We start from the raw sequence: 23,976 nt of genomic DNA on the forward strand, positions 1-23,976 counted from the left end.
ACACACACACACACACACACACACACACACACACACACACACACACAGCGCCTCATGCCTGCCTCTGACATTGAGAAGCTGCAGAGAGAGCGGGAGGACCAGGTCTGAGGACACAAACTATAGCTGAAGGCCAGGATGAACTCAGAAACGAGATTAAATGCGGATGGTATCTCCATTCCCCAGGCTGAAAATTGGAGGGTAGTTTTGTTTGTTTGTTTGTTTTTGCTGGGGAAAGTGGTCAGTCTAAGAGAAAGAAACATAGATTGTGATATTTGGGAACCTTCTCGTGCAATAGCTGAGACTCTTCCTGGTCACTCTATAGTCTGTGGCCCCCAGCTGAGGATACAGAACTTAGTCAGTGTTTTAGTGGCTCACTGTTAAATGTGACTGAACACAGCTGGGCGTGGTGGCTCACACCTGTAGTAGTAGAACTTCCAGAAGCCAAGGCGGGAGGATCACTCGAGTCCAGGAGTTCGAGACTAGCATAGGCAACATAGGGAGAACCAGTCTCTACGAAAAAGAAAACAATACTTTTTTTTTTTTAGACAGAATTTTTGCTCTTATTGCCCAGACTGGAGTGCAGTGGCACAATCTTGGCTCACTGCAACCTCCACCTCCCAGGTTCAAGTGATTCTCCTGCCTCAGCCTCCTAAGTAGCTGGGGTTATAGGCACATGCCACCATGCCCAGCTAATTTTTGCAATTTTTTTTTTTTCAGTAGAGATTAGTAGAGATGGGGTTTCACCATGTTGGCCTGGCCAGTTGGCTGGTCTCGAACTCCTGACATCAGGTGAGCCACCTGTTTCAGCCTCCTACGGTGCTAGGATTACAGACGTGAGCCACCAAGCCTGGCCAAAACAAAAAAAAATTTTAAATTAGCTGAGTGTGGTGATGCGCGCCTGTGTTCCCAGCTACTCGGGAGGCTGAGGTGGGAGAATCACTTGGGCCTGGAAGGTTGAGGCTGCAGTGAGCCGTGATTGTGCCACTGCACTCCAGCCTGGGTGACGGAGCAAGACCCTGTCTCAAAAAATGATAATAATAAATAAAAATAAATGTGACCAAACAGCCAAAGATTAGCAGACAGAAAAAAGAGACTTGGTGAAAAGAATATAGGAAGCTGAAAAACAACTTTGGAAAGGAAAATCAAATTATAATTGATATCCTCAAAGATTTTGAAGAAAATAATGGCATCTGTGCAACAAGAACAGGAGGCCATGAAATGGACCAGGTAGAAAGCAAGAGCTTTTAGAAATTAATAGATATGACAACAGAAATGAAAAATTCAGTAGAATTGTTGAAAGATAAATTTGGACCAGGCACGGTGGCTCATGCCTATAATCCCAGCACTTTGGGAGAGCGAGGCAGGTGGGTCACCTGAGGTCAGAAGTTCGAGACCAGCCTGGCCAACATGGTAAAACCCCATCTCTACCAAAAATACAAAAAATGTGCCAGGCGTGGTGGTGCATGCCTGTAATCCCAGCTACTCAGGAGGCTTAGGCAGGAGAATCACTTGAACCCAGGAGGCGGAAGTTGCAGTGAGCCAAGATGACGCCATTGCACTCCAGCCTGGGGTGACAGAGCGAGACTCTGTCTCAAAAGAAAAAAAAAAGAAAAAAAAAATTTGGAGATAAGGAGATGAGAAGATGTGACCAAGGAATAGCAAGAAAGAACAGAGAAACAGGCAATAGGAAATGATTAGAAAAGAAGATTGCCAGGACTCAAGTATCCAGATTCAAACAGCTCACCACATGCCTAGCCCAGAGGATAAAAAAAGGCTCACCCCAAGGCTCATCTGATTGAATTTCCAAGTGTCAAGAGACAACCTCAGAACTTCCAGAGGGAAAAGACAGAGTACCTAGAAAGGGTCAGGAACCAAGAGTGCCATCCTTCTTCTCAACAGCTATAGAGCAGGACCTTCACAACTCCGATGGAAAATGATTTCCTGCTGGGCGCAGTGGCTCAAACGTCTAATCCCAGCACTTTGGGAGGCCAAGGCAGGAGGATCGTTTGAGTCCAGCAGTTCCAGACCAGCCTGGGCAACATAGTGACACTGTCTTTTCGAAAAACAAAAAATTAGCCCAGCATGGTGGTGTGTGCTTGTAGTCCTAGCTATTTGGGAGGCTGAGGTGGGAGGATCACTTGAACTGGGAGGTCGAGGCTGCAGTGAGCCATGATCATGCCGTTGCATTCCAGCCTGGGCAACAGAGCAAGACCCTTTCTCAAACAAAAAAGAAAATGATTTCCTGTCTAGAAATCAACGTTGAGTTATTTTAACATTTGAATGTGAGAGTAGAAATAAAGGCATCTTCAGACATTCTGGGCTTCAAAAAATTAACCTTGATACATCCTTTCTCGGAAGCTACTCCATGATTTTTCCCACCAAATCCCACCAGGAAGCTAAGAAAGAAGAATGAATGGGATGCAAGACACAGAGAACTTAACCCCAAGGCCGTGGAATCTCCCAGGAGGAGGAGAAGGGAAGGCGAGTCAGGTCAAGGACACAGAGCAGGTATAAGGTGGACACACAACTGTCCACGTTAGATAAGGGAGAGATGTGGCCGAGAGAGGAAGGCCACTGCCAGGCCACCTGTCCCGTCTGAGAATCTGGGGATGCATCAGTGATGGGTTCTTGAAAACCACACAGAAGGCAATAAGGACATTCTTACCTCCAGAAAAAAGAAAAAAAGTTGTTACAAGTAAGGAAATATACTTACAGTATTCTACATCATCATAATCCAAACCCTGAGTATTGATTTAATGGTGATTTTCCATATTGAGGGGACGAGGGGAGGAGATAGCTGAGGGATGGAATACAATACCTACATCCTCATTCCTCATCTTTGGTAGTGGAAAGTCCATAAGCGATAGCAAATAGGGCAAAACAAAACAAAACAAAACAAAAACAAGAAATCAAATCTTGAGCCAGGCTTGGTGGTGCACACCTGAGACTACTCAGCTACTCAGGAAGGTGAGGCTGGAGGATAGCTCCAGCCCAGCAGTTCAAATCCAGTTTGGGAAACATAGTGAGGCCCTGTCTCTGTATTAAAGGAAAGACAAAAAGCAATGAAATAGACATGTTATTTAGAGACACAGATGTACACATATACTAGTAGAAGCAATTGAAAGTTGAAAGTGGTTGTCCTTGGGGAACAGGAGTCAGCAATGGGGCAAGAGAACGTGGTTTTTCATTATATTCCCTGCAGTCCTGTTTGTGTTTCAAAACTATATACATATGGCTTCGGGCCAGGTGCAGAGGCTCACACCTGTAATCCCAGCACTTTGGGAGGCTGAGGCGAGAGGATTGCTTGAGCCCAGGAGTTTGAGACTAGCCTGAGCAACACGGGGAGACTCCCATGTCTACAACAATTTTTTTAAAAAAAACTAGTTGAGTGTGGTGGTGCATTCCTGTGGTCCCAGGTACTCAGGAGACTGAGGTGGAGGATTGCTTAAGCCTGGGAGGTGAGGCTGCAGTGAGCCATGATCCTACTACTATACTCCAGCCTGGGGTAGACAAATTACGAGAAAGCTAGGAAGATTCCAGATTTTTGTGAGTCTTGCGTACTTACTAAAGGATTTTGACTCAAGGGCAGTGGGGAGTCAATTGAAGTGTTGTTGTTTTTTTTTGTTTTTTGAGACAGGATCTCACTCTGTTGCCCAGGCTGGAGTGCAGCAGCATAACCATAGTTCACTGTAGCCTTGATGTTCCAGGCTCAAGCAGTCCTCCCGCCTCAGCCGCCCAAGTAGCTGGGACCAAGGGCACACACTCCACCACCCCCAGCTAATTTTTAAAAAATATTTTTGTAGAGATGGGGGTCTCCCTCTGTTGCCTTGGCTGGTCAATTGAAGTTTTTGAGCAGGAGTGTGACCCAAGGGCTCAGTCTACTGGGTTACTCTGATGGCTGTTTATAGGCTGGATGGAGTGGGGAGGTTAATTCCAGGGTAGGTGCAGTAGTCCAGGGGTGAGGTGATACAAATCTGGACATAGGAATGGAAAATGGAAAGCCAGGGGCAGGGAGACAGTGAAAAAGCAGTAGTCAGGCTGAGTGATTGACTGATAGCAGTGGGAATGATGTTGGCCTGGTTTCATCCCTGGGAGGAGAACTGACATGAGGAAACTGAGGAAAGACCTGGGTGTGGGGGGAGAGCTGTGGCATTCAATTGAATGAAGGGTGACAGCCAGTCATGAAGGTGAGGCACTCCAGCAGGCAGAATCCAGACAAAACCTGGGAACTGACTGTGGGTCCTAGGAACCACTTGAGGGAAAACCATTTTTAGGGAGGCCTTGAGTTAAAAAAAATATATATAATAATAATAATCATTGAGGCCAGGTGCAGTGGCTGACGCTTGTAATCTCAGCACTTTGGGAGGCTGAGGTGGGAGGATCATTTGAGTCCAGGAGTTCAAGACCAGTCTCATGGTGAAACTCCATCTCCACTAAAAATATAAACAGTGAGACTCTGTTTCAAAACAAAACCAAACCAAAGACCATACAACATGTTTTCATTGGCACTTTATATCAGGAGAGTTTCAGTTGCAGGTAACAAAAGTTGTTATCAGAGTTGGCTTAAATAATGAAGGCAATGTATTGGCTCATGTAACGGAAAATTCTAGATATCAATCCTGATTCCAAGCGAAGCTTGGGCTACTCAACAATATCACCAAGGAATCGGCGTTTCTCCCATTTTTCTGCTCCGCCATCCACTGGGTCAACTTCCTATTGTCTCTGGGTCCTAAACAGTGGCCAGTGGCCCCCAGGACCGCATGCTTCCTCAGTCATATTCAGAAAAGATGAACGACTGTTAGTTTTCCTAGATTTGCTAGCAGAAGTCCTGAGATTGGCTGTGGCTGGCTCCGCATACATCACATGTGCACTTCTGGTCCAGGCAACCGTGCAGCTCTGAGGTTGGGAACAGAGTCAGCTTCCCCAGAACCACATGCATCCCCAAATTAGAAATTGAGAGCTAATGGCAAGAAGGGATTGGGTGCTGCGGAAGCAACCACAGATGTCTGCTATCGCCAGCTAAGCCCCAGCAGCCTCTGTGACAGGGCCTGCCTGGCTGTGCTAGGCATCCTGAGACTTTTCTAGAGCTGGGGGATGGGAGTGGGGTCGTCATTATATTCATTCTGAGGTTCCTGTTTCCAGCTGGGAAAAACGCACAGATCCCCGAGGCAGGTTTTACTATGTGGATCACAATACCAGGACCACCACCTGGCAGCCTCCGACCGCGGAGTACGTGCGCAACTATGAGCAGTGGCAGTCGCAGCGGAATCAGCTCCAGGGGGCCATGCAGCACTTCAGCCAAAGATTCCTCTACCAGGTGAGAGGGCAGGCGCTTGGCCTGAGGTGGGGGTGCCTCCCTGCACTTGCGCATGTGCAGCCTCACCACGTTCTCTGTTGACCTGCTTGGTGAGCAGGGAAAACAGCATCTGGCAACGTCAGCGCTCTGCCCCTGGAGATTTTACTCATCACAGTGAAATTCCTCAAATTCCAGCGTTCCTCACTCAGCAGCTCCATGTCTAGCCTCTGTGTTTAAGGAATCAACATGTCTAAAACTGAGTTCCCCATCTTTCTTCCAAGACCGACTTTCATTTCTGCACCCTTCATTCAAGTCCATTTTCCTTGACTTGCACCCTGAAGGTCAGCTTTAACTTCTCCCATCCCTCACCTTTCCAGATCAAAGCAATCACCAGGTAACATAGTGAGACCCCCGTCTCTTTAAAAAAAAAAAAAAAAACTGCTACTGTTTTTTGTTAGATCTTTATTATCCGACAGATTCTCAAGGATGAAAGATCCTTGGGCTCATCTAGATCAGGGATTGGCAAATAATAGTCCATGGGCCAAGCTGGCCTGCCACTTCATTTTGTTAATAAAATTTCTTGAAACATAAGAACACCCAGCAGTTTACATATTAATGGTGGCTGCTTTCGTGGTACAACGGTAGAGTTGAGTATAACAATAAAGACTGTATAACTCAGAAATCCTAAAGTAGCCCAAGCCTACCGTCTGACCCTTTGCAGAAAAAGTTTATCTTTAGTCTAGCTGAGCCTCCGATCTGATGCTTGATCATCTTCTGCCCCTTCCCATCTGAATTGCTAGAGCAGCCTCTAAGCTGTTCTCTCCATTGACCTTCCTTCTCTTCCAGTCCATCTGGCCTCTTTCCTCCAGAGCAGTCTTCACATGTTACTGTCATTGCATCCATTTACTGGCTCAAAACCTTTTGTGGTCATTACCTAAAGAGTAAATTTAAATTTTCTTTTGTTTTTATTTTTTCTTTTTTGTTTTTTTTTGAGATGGAGTCTTACTTGTTGCCCAGGCTGGAGTGCAGTGGCACAGTCTCAGCTCACTGCAACTTCTGTCTCCCAGGTTCAAGCGATTCTCCTGCCCCAGCCTCCCAAGTAGCTGGGATTACAGGTGCCCGCCACTACACCTGGCTAATTTTTGTAGTTTTAGTAGAGATGGGGCTTTTACCATGTTGGCCAGGCTGGTCTTGAACTCCTGACCTCAAGTGACCTGCCCTCCTCAGCCTCCCAAAGTGCTGGGATTATAAGCATGAGCCAACATTCCCATCAACATTTAAATTTTCTTTTCCTTTCCTTTCCTCTCCTTTCCTTCTCTTCTCTTCTCTTCTCTTCTCTTCTCTTCTCTTCTCTTCTCTTCTCTTGTCTTGTCTTGTCTTTTCCTTTCTTTGCTTGACAGAGTTTCGCTCTTGTTGCCTAAGCTGGAGTGCAGTGGCACAATCTCAGCTCACTGCAACCTCCACCTCCTGAGTTCAAGTGATTGTCCTGCCTCAGCCTCCCAAGTAGCTGGGATTACAGGTGCACACCACCATGCCTCGCTAATTTTTTGTATTTTTAGTAGAGATGGGGTTTCACCATGTTGGTCAGGCTGGTCTCAAACTCCTGACCTCAGGCAATCCTCCCACCTCAGCCTCCCAAAGTGCTGGGATTACAGGTGTGAGCCACCACGCCCGACTCACATTTAAATTTTCTAGTCCAGAATTCTGGGTGCTCTGGTTTCAAACTAACTGCCTGAACAGTCTCCCATACTGTGTCCCTTTGGGAACCCTCCCAGTTCCACGTGCTGGAGTCTCCATCCCATTAGAGGGTCCACAGTGACCTGGACTTGGGGAAGCCCAGCTGCACAGCCTCTTTGGTAGGGAGGTGTGGGACTGCCAAGTTGGCGGATTGTCTTTTCTCAGAGCACTTTAGGTGTGAAGGTTGGGATCTATAGCAGAACTAACACAGGGTATGATGGTGCATTCCAGGCTGGAAATGTTTTGAGCTGGGCCCCTGACTTTTTTTTTTTTTTTTTTTTTTTTGAGACAAGGTCTCATTCTGTGTCACCCAGGCTGGAATGCAGTGGCACGATCATGTTTATTGCAGCCTTGACCTCCTGGGCTGAAGCGATCCTCCCACCTCAGCCCCCGGAGGTAGCTGGGACTACAGGCATGCACCACCACACCTGGCTAATTTTTCGTATTTTTAGTAGAGATGGGGTTTTGCCATGTTGCCCAGGCTGGTCTTGAACTCCTGGGCTCAGGCGATCCACCTGCCTTGGCCTCCCAAAGTGCTGGGATTACAAGTGTGGGTCACCGCACCCAGCCGATGGACCCCTGACTTTTGATCATCAGCCGTAAGTCACTGCAGCATCTCCCTTGGTTAGTTCTGTCTGTGGGGATGCATTGCTCATCATACAGGGAGGAAACCATGGAGGGCCTCAGTTTCCTTAGCAGGGGTGAGCAGAAAGTGTGGTGTTTGTCTTAGTAAGTTGCCTCCAGGGTCGATGGTCATGCCCGTCTCCAGCCAGGGCCCCGCTGTCCAGCCCAGTGCAGCACTGCACACTTTCTTGGGCCAGGCTTCCCACCCATGCCTGCCACACATGCCTTACATCCAGTTCTGGCATGTTTCAGAGTTGGATGGAATCTCGTCTTTCACCACATTTCAGTGATTGCTCCTTTTGAGCTGGGCCCCAAAGATTTTGCCTGCCATTTTCTTGGGTGGCCATGGCTGCAAAACTGGGAAGGTTTGGGGCATCTTTCTTCTTTGACCTATCTGTCCTTTGACTTAGAGACAAGGACATATTTTAGGAGTTTCACATGCTTTTTGTCTGCCTGATTATCCAACTTTTCTCATTTAAAAAAAAAAAAAAAAAAATTGAACTGAGTATTGTGATGCACACTTGTAATCCCAGCAACTTGGAAGACTGGTGGGTGGGAGGATCGCTTGAGCCCAGGAGTCTGAGGCTGTAGTGACCTATGATCGTGCCACTGCATTCCAGCCTGGATGACAGTAAGATCCTGCCTCAATAAATGAATGAATAAAATAAGATGCATTAAAGCAATTCTTTTTCCCCTTAATAGCCACCAATTAGGTTCTGTAGGTTGATGAAGATGTTGGTGTGTGAAAGGGAAGGTTCCCAGATTCTGGAGCTCGCATCTGCCTGGTCTTTTGGAGTCTTCCTTCCTTTTGCCTGCCTTTCTTAGCAACATTATTCTGGGTTTTTAGAGGTAGAACTTTGACTTGGAGGGTTCCCTAGAAGTAAAAATTGAATACTAAAAAATTGTTCTTTCTGAATACTCTAAAATGGTTTTCTCAGCCTCGCTGGGGATGTGGGAGGGTTCTGCATGGAGGTGGTGGTTACCTTTTCTCCATGAAACAAGACTCATATTGAAAAATGTGGCAGGAATCTTTCTTTGGTCTGCTTTCCATGTCTCTCTGTTGATTTTCCTCCCCCTCTGGCATTGGTTTTCTCCTCTTGTTTGCTATGGTGCCATGTCCTGGTTACAAGTAAGAAGGGTTGCTTTCATATAGTTATTTTGGGGTTTGGCTTAGGCCCAGAGTTTGACTCGGAAGACTTAAGATCCAATACTAGACTAGCGGCCTCCCCTCCTCCTCTTGCTGAGCTTCAACTGAGACCTTGTTCTTCTTTGCTGTACTGCAGAGACCATGAAATAGAGTTCAAAATGGAAATCAAGGGAATCCCAGATTGCAGTCTCCTGTCATTCCTTCCTGCTGTCTGCCTCAACACACACCTATTCCAGTTTCTCTAAATTCTGGTTCTTAGTTTTTCTGCCATGTTTCCCTTTCCCAACTCACGAATGTGCTAATGTTGCCCATGATCACCATGTATCTTTTCGTTTGCTTGTTTCACCCTTGCAGTTTCCTTTTGCCCTCTTGTGTCGTTTTCCTGCTAGGACCCACTGAAGATGCCCGGCACAGCCTTGCACGTTGTGCTGTTGTGACGGGACCATCACATGGCCGACAACTTCCGGGGCATCTCTCTCTGCAGTATTGAAACAGATTATTTTGACCGGGCACGGTGGCTCATGCCTGTAATCCCAGCACTTTGGGAGGCTGAGGCAGGCGAATCACTTGAGGTCGGGAGTTCGACACCATCCTGGCCAACATTGTGAAACCCTGTCTCTACTAAAAATACAAAAATTAGCTGGGTGCAGTGGCGGGCACCTGTAGTCCCAGCTACTTGGGAGGCTGAGGCAGGAGAATCGCTTGAACCCAGGAGGCAGAGGTTGCAGCGAGCTGAGATCACGCCACTGCACTCCAGCCTGGGCGACAGAGTGAGACTCCATCTCAAAAAAAAAAAAAAAAAAAGGAAAAGGAAAAGAAACAGATTATTTTGTGACTCTTACAGACAACTTGTTTCTTACTCTGCAGAGAGCCCCTTGCATTGAATTCTCAAGCACCTGGATTTTGTTCTGTGTCCATCTGGTGCATCCTTTAAAAAAAAAAAAAAAAAAAAAACCCGCCTTCCATGCTGCAACCTTTATGCCCTTCCCAGACCTTTCTTACCCTCAGCTGTATTTGCTAGACATTCTTTATTTCTGAGTTTGTATCTTAAAATATTACTGGAACTTTGTGCTTAGTTCCCAAGGGACTTGAACTCTCATGAGCTCTCTGGCTCATGGCCTGCACCCCAGATCTCCCAACCCAGGGACCATTACGCGGGAAGAGGATTCCAGTGTTCTTTTCTGTTCCTAGTGATAGAGAACATCCAGGATCTCCCTTCTGGCTGCAGAGTCCTGCTTTCCCCCATCTACATCCTTTTCTGCTCCACGTAACACCTTGACATCTCTCATTTTAAGGGAATGTGGTAGAAGAGGAAGGGTAGCCGGTTGGTTCATTGGAGATGTGGGGTTTTTGGCTTTTGGTTTTCTGGCCATGATGCATAGTTTTTATTTTTCATTTCTCCTTGTTCACTTCCTCCCTTCTGGCTTTCTTTCTTTTTCAACTTGTACTGTGTGCCTGAGGGAAGACGTATCCAAAATCGTCAAGTACTTCAATTTAACAATAAGAAGTAAATTGTTGTGAGCATCACCTCCCATTGATTCTGATTTTATCACGTTGGTGCAAAAGTAATTGTGGTTTTTGCTACGACTCCTTTTTTTTTTGAGATGGGGTCTCGCCCTGTCACCCAGGTTAGAGTGCAGTGGCGTGATCTCAGCTCGCTGCAACCTCTGCCTCCTGGGTTCAAACGATTCTCCTGCCTCAGCCTCCCGAGTAGTTGGGATTATAGGTGCCTGCCACTATGCCTGGCTAATTTTTGTATTTTTAGTAGAGACTAAAACATGGGTTTCCCCATGTTGGCCAGGCTGGTCTTGAACTCCTGACCTCAAGTGATCCATCTGCCTCCGACTCCCAAAGTGCCAGGTTTACAGGCCTGCGCCATGGCACCCAGCTGCCATGACTCTTAATGGCAAAAAACCACAATTACTTTTGTACCAACCTAATATGTGTTGTTTGTGTTTATCAGTCTCTGGTGTCTCTCCTTTTCCTATCTGCCTCCTCCTCTTCTCGATTCTTACAGGTGTGTGTGGTGGAGGGTGCGGGGCATTCTGATAGAATAATAATCGGGATACCAAGGACATTTTTTAAAAAACACTTTAACAAAAGAGCCTACGTTGCATGAAGGCTGAGATTTTTTTTTAAAAGGCAAGGATTCAGAAAAGGGCTGATCAGTATTTTCTGATCCTAGTTCAGTGCTAGTCAGGGAGGCTGTCAGTAAAGACCTTTTTGGTCTGTTGATTTGTAGAATTAAGCAAAAGATGACCGTGCCCCCGTGGAAGCCAGGTTGGTACCAGCTGGTTGTCGATTTCCCGTGAGAGCCCTGAACACTTTACAGATGATCTACTCACTCCAAAACAAGACCTGAAGCAGCAAACACTTTTACACCAAATGCGTCCTCTTGTAATGTCTTAAAATAACCTTTTCTATAGTCCTTCCCCTTTGCAAGGTCAGTGCTATAGCTCAGCACTTACCAAGTGCCTTTGGCTCCATGATGTAGAGTACGTGTGTTTTCACATTTGTTCCCATGCCCCTGTTGCCGAATGTTTTTATGTGTTAACTACAAAACAGAGTTGGATTTTATGAGATACTGTACCCTATCTCCCCCAACCCCGCAACACACAGACACACGCCCACATGACTTCTGTGAATTCGGGAGCTTTTTTTCAGTAATGATTCAATATGATTTGCGATGGAGAATTTTAGGCACAGCTCGAGATCAATGATAAGGGATCCTAAATCGAGGTGAGCTTCCCCCACCTCCGTGCACTTGTGTTCTGTGTGGGCAGGAGGTGCTGCCCTGAAAGGGGGCTCCGTCCTATCAAGGAGCCTATGGTTTCAAGACTTAAACATCTTTGTTGGAACTTGCTTGGAAGAGGGGCCCGTGTGCCACCTTGGAAAGAAAGTTTCTCTGTCCTTTCAGCTGGGGGTGGAGGGAGGGCTGTGGAAGGGGCTTGCTGGCAGCTGAGTTCCACCAATGTTTTCTCAAGCCGAGACTGAGCCCATTCATCCTCCTGCCCGTGTGTGGCTCCGGCACCCCCAGACGGGGCCAGCCCAGCAGCCTGAAGTCCGCATTTAGAACTTGATCCCCTCTTATAGCGATCACATTTTAGTAAGTAAAATAAAAATGTTTCAGAAAGAAAAAAAAGAGAAGAAGAAAGGGTGGAACAATACTTGTTTTATTTAATGACCAGAACTTTTTGACAGCACCCCCCTTCCCTGCAGGATATGAGAACTCCTGGTCCACTGCAGTCCATCCCCAGGGGCCTCGAAGCAGAATTTGGCTGAAGGGGGTGTGGAGGGGATTCTAATGTAAACAGCGACCCTGAAGTCCTGGAGCCGGTTCCCCCTTCTTTCCCCTGTCTCCCCTTGTGTCTTGCTGCCCCGCCCCCAGCCCCAATCCCCCACAGACACACACAGAACACTGAGCAACTTCAGGTTCAGGCAGGGGAGGAATAAAGGTGCTTTGTGAAGGGGAAGGAAAACATTCCTGGGGGAGGTGAGGGCTGGGGGCATGAATGTGCCCTCAGTCTGGGTGGACGCTGCACACCCAGATGGGAGGTTGGGGGGGACGCTGAGGTGGAGGGAGGAGGGCCAGGCCCCAGCCAGGAAGCTCTGGGCGTGGGCAGGGCTTGTGGGAATGATTTCATTGGAAAGGCCTGCGATATTTTTTCCCCTCCTGCGTGTGGTTCTTGGAGAAAGTTGGAGGTGGTGGTGATTTCAGTCGCCTTGGCCGCCTCGAGCCGGAGCTGAGCGGAGGCACTGGGCCGAGCCTGCTTCCCCGGCCTTTCTGCCCCACCAGGGCTGCTCCCTACCTCCGCCACCCTGGCACACCTTCACCGGCGTGCCTCCTCCTCCCCATCGCTTTACCATTTCCAAAACTCACTTGGGCCCTCCGTGCACAGGGTTCTTTTTTGGTTTTTCTGTAAAAATCAAAACAAAAACCAGAGACTTTTGAGAGGAGCAGATGCCACCTAAAGTCCCACTGCGTTCCCTGCAGAGTGCTCAAATGCGGAAGCGAGTCGTTGGCATTTTTATTTTTTATCGATTGATTTATTTTTTCACCAGTGGCTTTTTGTAATCTCTGTGTTCTGCTGTGTTTCTTGTGTTTAGTCTTCGAGTGCTTCGACTGACCATGATCCCCTGGGCCCCCTCCCTCCTGGCTGGGGTAAGTACTGAGTTCTCTTCCCGGCCCTCGGCCTTCCGTCAGCCACGGTGCTCTGTCCTCTCCTCCCGTGTGTCCTCCTTCCCTGTTCCTGTCCCTGTGTTTTCCGTCTCTCCCCTCTCCAGCACACTCTCTGGGCGTGCCCCGCCAGAGCAGTTACAGGTGATGGAGCCGGGCGGCTGGAAAAGTAACCAAGCTCCCCCGAATCACTGGAGCATCCACCAAACCCACCATCGCTAAAGGAGTGGGACCCTAAGAAAGATGTCCCCGAGCAGCTAGGGGACTACTGGGCTTTGGTCTTGAGTTTCAAGGTGTCTACTCAAGAGTCCATGCTACCACTAAGATATTTTGACACTGCCTAACTCCCAAATGGATTTGTTTCAGATCTGTGACCATATGCTTGGAATGATCCACCTTAACACATCTTTCTTTGCAGCTGAGATGTTGGCAGACTTCGGTCTAATTTTGACTAATAGAAGCCACCTTTTTATTTCTGACATAGCTGTGAAAGAGGCCAGAGGGAAGCAGATACGAGAGTTGAATGCCAGGTGGTGACTCTGGAAACGCATCGCTGCTAGTTAATAACGCCGTGTAGATTTCTCCTCGCCCTTGGTAGCCGCCTCTTACCTATCCCAGGTCCTTGACGTGATTTGCTAACAGTGAGTTAAGGGATGGACACCCATGACTTAGGAGAGATTATAGGCTTCGTGGCTATTCTAGGCAGGAGTAGCGATGCAAAAAGGGTCATTAGAGATGATGAGACTTAGCGCATTTGAGAGAGAGAGCGGGGGCAGAGTTTTATTTAATCTTGTAAGAGTCACTGGGAGTAGGCCGGGCGCGGTGGCTCAAGCCTGTAATCCCAGCACTTTGGGAGGCTGAGATGGGCAGATCACGAGGTCAGGAGATCGAGACCATCCTGGCTAACACGGTGAAACCCCGTCTCTACTAAAAAAATACAAAAATCTAGCCGGGCGAGGTGGCGGGCGCCTGTAGTCCCAGCTACTCAGGAGGCTGAGGCAAGAGAATGGCAGGAACCCGGGAGGCGGAGCTTGCAGTGAGCTGAGATCCGGCCACTGCACTCCAGCCTGGGCGACAGAGCGAGACTCCGTCTCAACAAAAAAAAAAAAAAAAAAAAAAGAGTCACTGGGAGTAGAAGAAGGCAGTTTTTGCGGGAACCAGCCTGTGTTGGGTTTCATTTATTGGTTAGGCTAGCAGAAGACAGTAAACGTTGGTTTGGTGGTGTTGACAGATGGTGTGAAATTGGGAGGGGTGCACTCGACAACAAAGATGGAGAGGTGCATCCTGGGAAGTTGACAATGATAGGATGGGCTTCTGCTACCTTCTCGGTGCAGACACATCTGCTCTCGGGTAGTCATTTAAGAGGTTGTGTCAACCCTCTTACACCTGCAGGGTACCACTTAGTGAATGAGCACTGCAGTCCAGTGTCCTAGAAGGGCCTTCTGGTCCTTCTGGTTGGAGATAACATTTAGTGAAGCTTCCACATATTTGTTGACTTTCAGCTCAGGGATCCCTTACGCAGATAGCTGCCCCACATGGCTCCCTGGACCAAAGAAAGGTCATTGGTATCTCAGAGATTGGCAGCAGCTCCAGTGTGAGAGAGGAAAACTCTGAAGACCCCGCCTCATCAGTAGGCAGGGGAAAATGCGTCAGATTCAACAAGAATCTGTACTGCTGTTTGGTGGCCAGTGGCCTACAAGCCAGGGACTTCTAGTGTGTTTCAGGCTCTGTAGAGGCAGGTGGTATAGCCCAGTCAAGTGGGTTTTCATGCCAGTTCTGCTGAGTGATGGTCACCAGGTAAGCACAGCTGATGGAGACTTGAAAGCAGCTCTCGAATGCTAAGTGTGGAAATATTTGAGATGGAAATGGAGGAGCCGTGGTCAGAGTCGATGCTGTTAATGAACTATCAGAAAAAACCCCACAAAACTGTCATAGTCCAAAATTAAGAGGAAGAACATTCTGGCTAAAGGCCAGGGCTCCTTCTGAATTGCAGATCCTTGGGGATCTGTGTTGGCTGCCCCAGGGCTGTGGCAGGGGCCGCCTCCCCAGGGCTCGCCGAGAATGAACAGAAAGAACAGCCAACCAAGTGAGAATGGCACCGAGTGGCAGCTTGCTAACCAAGCCTGCTGGTGTCCCTCTCTGTTGCCCCAGGAGAGACCCTGCATCTTCCCCACACACTGCTGTGGGACTCAGGACACCCTGGGTCGAGATCCACATCTGCCCTCGGTGGCCCTGACCCTGGGCCTGTGGCTGAATACTTCTGAGTCCATTTGCTCCTAAAATGAGGTCGAGTTGGTGTTCCTTCAAGGTCTTTCCCAGCCCCCCAGCTAAAACTGAGGGCTGCGAGGCAGTCAGCCGGCCTTGGGAGGCCTCCACGCGGCAGCAGTGCCAGAAATGACGACACAGGCCTCAGGCCCCCTGGACAGATCCCCCTGGCCCTGTGGTTAGCCTTGGCTTTGGCCCTTAACAGGGCAGACGTGAGGATCTAGTTCAAAGCAGTAGCTTCTGGGCTGGGAGCGGCCCCCTCCCCTGGAAACCTCTTGGGAAGCCTGCCTTCTGTGTGTTCTGAGGTGGTGGTAGCTCCCTCACAGCTCTGGGCACCTCCTGTTCTTTCTTTCCTTTTGTCTTCCTTTTATTTATTTTGTATTTATAAAAAAGAGATGAAGTCTTGCCGTGTTGCCCAGGCTGGTCTCAACTCCTGGGCTCAAGCGATCCTCCTGCCTCAGCCTCCCAAAGTACTGGGATTACAGGTGTGAGCCAGCGTGCCCAGCCTGTCTTTATTTTTATTTTATTGTATTTATTTGTTTTTCCAGCTTTATCGACGTATGATTGAGAAATAATGTCTGTTTGTAAAATTTCAGACGAGGCATAGATACCAGGTAAGGCAGAGAGTGGGAGGGAGACTGAGGCCTCGGGCTGGTGTTGGGAGCACTGCAGCGGAGTCTTGGTAGGGAGTGAGGAGGGGGTTGTTGCTCTTTCCTGTTCTGCTCCTTTTTCAGCTTTCGGGTTCCCTGTAGCTTCTGGAACTGATTATTTTTTATTTCTTTAATGTTACTCTGTGTTGTAAAAGGAGAGCCAATAGCATCATTTGTTTTCAGGAGAGAAACAGATTTGAAGTCTTAGGAACTTCCTGGGAAAGGTGACCTCTTTTGGGCCAAGAGCTTTACCCCCTGGTTTTTTTCCCCTGTCTACCTGGAGCTGAGAGATGACCCCTTTCAATCCCTCTGAAGGTCCAGAACCGCCAGCTCGGGTTGGATCTGCCCCTGGAGCTCAGACTCCTCCCTTGGGGACCCCAGAGCCCTTATCAGTGTATCAGTAAAGGGCAAGAGAACAGAGATTGTTGAGAGCAGAGGAAAAGTATATTTGTGCCCCCGCCCCACTCCACGAACACTCCCCTGTCTCAGAGCACATACTTAGGTATAAGAACAGGATAGGCAGGCCAGGCACGGTGGCTTATTGCTTGTAATCCCAGTACTTTGGGAGGCTGAGGCGGGAGGATCACTTGAGGCCAGGAGTTCGAGACCAGCCAGGACAACATAGCGAGACCCTGTCTTTATATATATATAAAAAAAAAGGTACATGTCTAAGAAGAGGCTGGCCAGTGTAAGTGTCCTCAGCCCCAGATATCATTTATTTGCTCATAAGCAAGAAAGAGATGTGCCAAGGTATGAGAGTTTTAGAACAAGACTTAGCCTGTAAGTGGGAGAAGAGGGAGAACTTGGAGGGTGCAGGGGCACAGGGTGCAGAGCACTGATCAGAGAGGTGCGAGGGAGATGCAGCCACCCCATAAGGACCATGCCCTGTGGGACAGAGGCGCCCAGGTCAGCTGCATGCAGTGCAGAGGGTCCCAGGACCAGGGATCAGCTGTGAGGGACTTGGGTGGGGGGCCTGGCGGGTTGGGGACTGCCCGGCTTCCGTGCTGCACACAGCTGGGAGCAATTATGCCTCTGGTTTGAGCTGTGCTGCTCCCTCCGGGTGGCCACACCACCCCCTCCCTCCGACTGACCGACCAACCAAAGAAGTGCTTCATCTCGAGTTGGAAATGTGTCACACACCTCCCCCGCCCCACCACCAACAACAAGGAAGGACCCTCTTTGTCCCTTTCCCAGTGACAAGTGTGAGTGAGCTCGGCTTTGGCTGGTTCTTCTCTAACAGGCTGACAACAGGGAGAGAAACTCAGACCCAGCACCCAGGAGGTGGGAGCCGCGGGGAAAGGACACCGGCTCTCCGTGTTTGAATCTGATGGTTCGTTCTTTCTTCTCTGGCAGAGAAGAGACAGGACAATGGACGGGTGTATTACGTGAACCATAACACTCGCACGACCCAGTGGGAGGACCCCCGGACCCAGGGGTAAGGACTTGGGCTGAGAGGGGGGCCGGGCCAGGCTGGGTCTCTGTGCAGCTCCAGCATTAGGCAGGTGGTTTTGGACTGCATCGTCCCAGAGGGCTGCTGTCAGGGACCTGTAGCCACACACAAGTGTCTTGAGACTCTCACTGCACAGATACACTGTTGGCCTGATGACAGCTTAAAAGTGGTTTCTTAAATAGACCTTCCTGGTGGATGGAGGGTGGCCTGGCTGGCGGGTGTTGCTGGTCTCCATACTGATTGTGCAGGCTGCTGATAATTGCAAAAAGGTTGAGGGCATCCTGGTTTCCCAACACCCCAAGTGAAGCCGTGCTGGGGCATGGAGTGTCTCAGGATTGCTGGTGACCATTCAGTCCAGTGCCATCCATGCAGGGCTGCATTTTTGGCCATGAGATAATAAATGACCTCTCTGTGCTGCAGAAACTGTCCTCCCGACTTGGGTCATGCTTCTGGGGTGCATGTCCTCAAGGTCCCTCATGGACTCTGCAGAGACAAAGCCACACTTCGAGGACCCAGCCTCCAACCCCCAAGGTCCAGAAGGTGGGGCCAGCCCTTCACCCTGTTCTTCCCATGTTTCCAGGATGATCCAGGAACCAGCTCTGCCCCCAGGATGGGAGATGAAATACACCAGCGAGGGGGTGCGATACTTTGTGGACCACAATACCCGCACCACCACCTTTAAGGATCCTCGCCCAGGGTTTGAGTCGGGGTAAGGACTTTGTGCAGGTAGCAGCAGCGTCCAGGAGCCGAGACCCAGGCCGTCCTTGTTCTGGCTCTGGGAGGCCCACTTTGGGTGGCCCCTGCGGTGCGTTCTACTGCCCTTACTGCCCTCTAGTGGCCAATGTTGATGTCATCTTGAAGGGGATGGGAGGACAGCTTGAGTCCGGGAGTTTGAGACCAGCCTGGACAACATAGTGAGACCCTGTTTCTACAAGAATAAAAAAGATTAACCAGGCTGAGAAAGATGTCAAGACTCCATCTCTACAAAAAAAATTTAAAAATTAGCTGGATGCGGTGGTGCCCGCCTGTAGTCCCAGCTATGTGGGAGGCTGAGGTGGGAGGATCCCTTGAGCTCAGGAGTTTGAGGCTGCAGTGAGCTATGATGGCACCACTGCACTCCAGCTCAGGTGACAGAGTGAGAGTTTCTAAAAAATGATAATACATTTAAAATTTGCTCGGTGTGGTAGCACACTCCTGTAGTCTTAGCTACTTGGAAGGCTGAGGTGGGAGGATCCCTTAAGACCAGGAATTCGAGGCTGCCGTGAGCCATGATCACACCACTGCACTGAAGCCTGGGCGGCAGAGCAAAACCTCGTCTCTAGAAAACAAACAAACAAATAAATAAGATGGGATGGGGAGGAAGGGACTATCCTGTTTATCCCAAGTGACACTAGTGTTATTTCTCTAAAAACAAGAAGTCTGGCTTTATTTCTAGATTTTCTTTTTTATTCTTCAAGGATCTTAATGACAGTCACTTCCTCGCCTTACATTACTCATCTTTACATTAACATAGCACCAGCTTTCCTTAGGGTTGACAAAGACAAGTTGTTCATTTTCTGAGAAATGGCATGAACCGCTGAACACCTTTGCTCTTCCCAGGACGAAGCAAGGCTCCCCTGGTGCTTATGACCGCAGTTTTCGGTGGAAGTATCACCAGTTCCGTTTCCTCTGCCATGTGAGTTCTGGTACTGGGGCTCCCACGGCAGCTGGGGTTATTGACCTATTTCGGTGTGAGTTCCCGGCGCAGCAGCAGGTATCGGAATGTTTGTGTCTTAGGTGGGGCCAGACCTTGTCTAACCCCGAACTGGCTGTCTCTAGGAAGCGAGTTTTCATTCCTGTGGGACGTGCTGTCTCCTCCTGGCCCAGCGGGCTGGGGGCTGCCTGTTCATACCGACAGGAGAACAGATGATCACTTGAGGCTCATTTTGAAGTTATTTTCTTTTTTCTTTTTTTCAGTCAAATGCCCTACCCAGCCACGTGAAGATCAGTGTTTCCAGGCAGACGCTTTTTGAAGATTCCTTCCAACAGGTTAGATCATGGTGCCTGAAACCAGGGCCAGGCCGACGCCCTTCTCCCAGCACCCCATCTCCTATCGCATGGCCTGTTAAACCCACACTGCACACTTTCCACGGCATGGGTCTTGGTGACTGTGTCTGCTGGAGAGTAGGCCTTAGAGTCCCGTCCCTCCCGCCCCCGCCTGCTGTGAAAGGGAGAGTGGCAGGCCGGCCCGATGCTCTGTCTTCCAGATCATGAACATGAAACCCTATGACCTGCGCCGCCGGCTCTACATCATCATGCGTGGCGAGGAGGGCCTGGACTATGGGGGCATCGCCAGGTGAGCTTGAGTGCCCTGGGAGTCTGCCCTGTACCCCGCTTCCCCAGGCTACAGCGTCCATGGCCAGAAAGCTGCCTGCCCCCTGCTCACATTCCCTCCCAAAGCTCTCATGCATCTTCAGGGGTGGGCACAGTGTGGCATTCAGAATACGTGAATCCGCTAGGCACGGTGACTCCCGCCTGTAATCCCAGCACTTTGGGAGGCCAAGGCAGGCAGATCAGAGGTCGGGAGTTCAAGACCAGCCTGACCAACACGGAGAAACTCCATCTCTACTAAAAATACAAAATTAGCCAGTCGTGGTGGCGCATGCCTGTAATCCCAGCTCATAGGGGAGGCTGAGGCGGGAGACTCGCTCCAACCTGAGAGGCTGGAGGTTGTGGTGAGCCAAGATCGTGCCACTGCACTCCATCCTGGGCAACAAGAGTGAAACTCCATTTCAAAAACAAAACAAACAAAAAACCAAAATACATGAATCCATGTGGCCAGTCCATTGAGCCTGGAACAGGGGCCTGGGGTGCCCTGCTGGGCTGGGTGTTAAGCCTTTAGTAACTGGGTCATGAGACAACGGAGGACTCCCAGGAGGGGCGAAAGCTTAGTACAGTGGCTCTGTTATCTACCAGTGTGTCATGTTTCTGTACTTTAACAACCAGGCCAGCAGCATCTGGGCAGTTGAATATCAGGGCTGTGTGGTCATCTATCAGAGTTGGCCCTGGGGTCCCCTCCTCTTAAGGCAGCCAGGGCAGGTGAAGTCAGGTGTCCCCATGTGGATAAGCTGTGTCACGATCCACAGGGCCTTGAGCAGGGCTCAGCTGCATGTCACGTGTCTGGGGTCAGTAACACTGTAATGGCTTATGTCACCCTAAAAAGAGTCCAAAGCATTGTCTTGCCTTCACCCTGGTCCACCCATAAAAGTTAACAGGCCCTCTGGGAAATGCTGCCTCGGACAGCAGGGCAGAAGGACCCTGGCAGAGAGAGGGAGCGCCGTGGCCTGCGGCGACCTCTCCGCTCGAGACCTCTCCCGGTGTGGGCATGTCTTCTCGCTTGGTGTTGGGTTAACTTGCTTCTGGTCCTCTGTTTGGTGGTGGCGTGGCCTTCTGCGCTGGCCCCGTGGATGGACTGTTCCTTTTTTCCGTGGTGACCTCCTCTCCAGGCTCTGCTTGGTGGGCTTCTCTGGTGTGGCCGCGCCCTGTGTGTGTCTCTCTCTGTGTCCTGCCAGTGGTTTTACCCTATGGTAGGTTACGTCATGCTGTTCTACCACAGGGTAGAACCACGGACAGGATACCGGGGCACCCTCTGCATCGAAGGACTCCTCGTCTGCCCAGCCACAAACAGCCCAGTAGCCGGGGACTGGCCCCCTTGGGACGTCCCCTTGCTGGTTTAGCTCAAGCCCAAAAGGACTCTGAATTCATGCCTGAGGCTCGCACCCAGGGCACGGGTGTTGGTTCAGATGAATGCGTGGAAGTGTGGGAACGGGGATGGTGTTGGGGTCTGGGGGTGAAGGGAGGGCAAAGCGCAAGAGTGTGGCATAGCTGGTGGGTGTGAGGTTTCTAATCTGAAGGCAGCATGGATTACGTTTTCATGGATCGGGGTTGGGAATGTGGTGCTCTGTATTTACGTTATGTTGCCCAACCAGGTAGAGCGGAAACTGGGTAGTTGCTATTCAACAGAACCTTTGCAGAAAAATTATTGTAATAAACGTGCATCATGGCCTTGTGCAATGCACAGCCTATGCAACTGAGCATGGTGACCCAGGATACAAGGACCCCCTTTACCATTAGAAGCTCTGGATATTGTGATGTAGTCTTGGAACACATCACCTAGGAGCCGACGGGCACACGTTCTCCCAAACATCATCCTCAAATGTAGTTGCCATTCTATGTAGGCCTGAGCCCACCCTGTTCACTGACCAGCTGTTCATGTAGGTTAACCCGGGCGCTTGTCACGGGGCTTGACTCCCTGGGACACGTGTCCTCAGACTACCTGAAACACAACGGTGGAGAGTCACAGCTCCTGTGCAGATGTGCACCAAGGGACCCATTATTCTTGTCTTTTCTTTCTCTTCCCTCACAGAGAGTGGTTCTTCCTCCTGTCTCACGAGGTGCTCAACCCTATGTATTGTTTATTTGAATACGCCGGAAAGAACAATTACTGCCTGCAGATCAACCCTGCCTCCTCCATCAACCCGGACCACCTCACCTACTTCCGCTTTATAGGCAGATTCATCGCCATGGTAAGGGGGCCCAGGGGTCTGCCTAGTTCCCTCCGCCTCTCCCTCCTCTTCCCTCTCCTGGTGAAGTGTGCCAGGGGCACCAGGGGAATCTGCTTTTTCTCTGAGACCTCCAGGAAGGGGCAGCATTGGAGGAGGCCCTGGGCCTGTTCACCAGGAGGCGCGTGGCGCGAACAGCAGCCCCCGTGGACTGGCGCGCCCTCTCTGGGCCCCGCCCTTCGCCCCCATAGAGCTCGTAACCTAAAAATGTAAAAAGCTAGAGAGAGTTCTGGAGAAACCAGAGCTTTCTCAGTGGCTGCCCTGCAGGTAGTGAAGAGTTTCCACGCTGCTTGTATAGGACTTGTCGAGAGGGAGCCCAGGGTCTCTGGGCCACAGACTTTACTCAACATTAAATATGTGCTGTGTTGAGGGCCTTGGGATGACAGGGCCAGGTGAAACCATAGCTGCCCACCTGCTGCCTGTCTCCGGGAGGTGACACTGTCATGGCATTTGGGAATGTCCCACTGAGACACTAAGCCTTCTGGAAGGACATTTGGAGTCAACACTAGCTTAGAACAAAACCCTAAAGTCTGTGGCCCAGAGACCCTGGGCTCCCTCTCCACAAGTCCTATACAAGCAGCGTGCAAACTCTTCACTACCTGCAGGGCAGCCACTGAGAAAGCTCTGGTTTCTCCAGAACTCTCTCTAGCTTTTTACATTTTTAGGTTACGAGCTCTATGGGGGCGAAGGGCGGGGCCCAGAGAGGGCGCGCCAGTCCACGGGGGCTGCTGTTCGCGCCACGCGCCTCCTGGTGAACCGTAGGCTGGCTGGTGCGGGGTGTAGGGACAATGTCAGAAAGTGGGCCAGTTCTGGGGAGGGGCTTTCCCAGCATCTGTATTTAACTGGAAAGAAGGACACGGTGTGAATATGGAAAGGGAGGTCCTGCCACGTGCCCCCGGTTGAGGGTCCTGGGAGTGTGGAGAACCCGGATTGAGAGGCGGGACCAGCACGGGAGTCACATTCATAGCTTGAGAAGTTTCAGTTCTCACTTCCCTTCGCTTCTTCCCCGTCTTTCTGAGCTCCCCTCTTAGGAGGACCCAAGTGCCCCAGGAGCCTGTGACTAAATATGGCCCTTCCCATCGTCGGGGAGCTCTTGGCCAAGGTGCTGGGCTCTGGAAGTGGGCACATTCTTCCCAGGTCTAGAGACCCGCCTGGCCCAGCAGCCAACAGGACAGACCGGTAAAACCCTAGACTATTACTCACCATTGGCCGCCAGCTCTCGCTGTCAGCGGTGTCTGCATTATTTTTGGCTGCCTTTGCCACCCACCCTGAGCGCCAGTGAGTCAGGGCTGCCACCTGGAGCTGCTCTGAGCAAGCCTTTTCTGTGAGCGTGGGACAGACCTTTGCTAGGCTGGGAGCCAGCCGGCCAGTGTGAGGGGCAGATGCGGGCCTGGACGTGGGTTCCCGCACCGGCTGTCTCTGCCCAGTCCCTGCGGTCTGCAGGGCAGGGTGAGAGTCCCTCTGTAGGTGCAAGTCAGGACAAAGGCGTTGTTTGCTCCCGAGGCCCTCCCGCTGCGTCCGAGGCAGCCGCTGCTGCGGTTCTGTCAGGGAAGGCGGGTAGCGGCAGCGGAGTTTGATACCGAGTATCCGAGAGCCAGTCTTGGCAGTGCCCGGGGAAGGCCAAAGCTCTGTGCCGTGCCTCTTCCTTCCCAGGCGCTGTACCATGGAAAGTTCATCGACACGGGCTTCACCCTCCCTTTCTATAAGCGGATGCTCAACAAGAGGCCAACCCTGAAAGACCTGGAGTCCGTCGACCCTGAGTTCTACAACTCCATTGTCTGGATCAAGTGAGCTCCCTCCCCCCTCACCCCACCGCACTGATAGGAGGGACGTCTCTGGGCAGGGAGCAGGTACCGATGGCTTTCATTGTGTCTGCCGGCGTGGCCCCTGAGCTCTTGTTCAGCCTTTAAAAGAGCTAGTGGAGAGGAATGTCCTCTGGGTCCCCCGTGGACAGTTCTAGAATCCTCTCCTTGAGTCAGGGAGCTGTCCCCTGTCACTGTTCAGGACTCTAGGCCGCCTGCGAACCCTT

General features: G+C 50.4%; 1 protein-coding gene across 1 annotated transcript in view; it reads left to right on the forward strand.

Annotated features, from left to right (window-relative positions):
- WWP2 (WW domain containing E3 ubiquitin protein ligase 2) overlaps window positions 1–23,976 on the forward strand; it is a 153,203-nt gene that overhangs the window by 123,689 nt on the left and 5,538 nt on the right. Inside the window, exons 9-17 of the mRNA XM_023210309.2 lie at window positions 5,143–5,317; window positions 12,912–12,966; window positions 17,250–17,331; window positions 17,927–18,055; window positions 18,946–19,021; window positions 19,303–19,374; window positions 19,593–19,681; window positions 21,752–21,911; window positions 23,601–23,734. Of these exons, the coding sequence (XP_023066077.1) occupies window positions 5,143–5,317; window positions 12,912–12,966; window positions 17,250–17,331; window positions 17,927–18,055; window positions 18,946–19,021; window positions 19,303–19,374; window positions 19,593–19,681; window positions 21,752–21,911; window positions 23,601–23,734 (972 nt within the window). The remainder of the gene's footprint in view (window positions 1–5,142; window positions 5,318–12,911; window positions 12,967–17,249; window positions 17,332–17,926; window positions 18,056–18,945; window positions 19,022–19,302; window positions 19,375–19,592; window positions 19,682–21,751; window positions 21,912–23,600; window positions 23,735–23,976) is intronic.

This window comes from Piliocolobus tephrosceles, chromosome 17 (genome assembly GCF_002776525.5).
Source record: "Piliocolobus tephrosceles isolate RC106 chromosome 17, ASM277652v3, whole genome shotgun sequence".
Lineage (NCBI taxonomy): Eukaryota > Metazoa > Chordata > Mammalia > Primates > Cercopithecidae > Piliocolobus > Piliocolobus tephrosceles.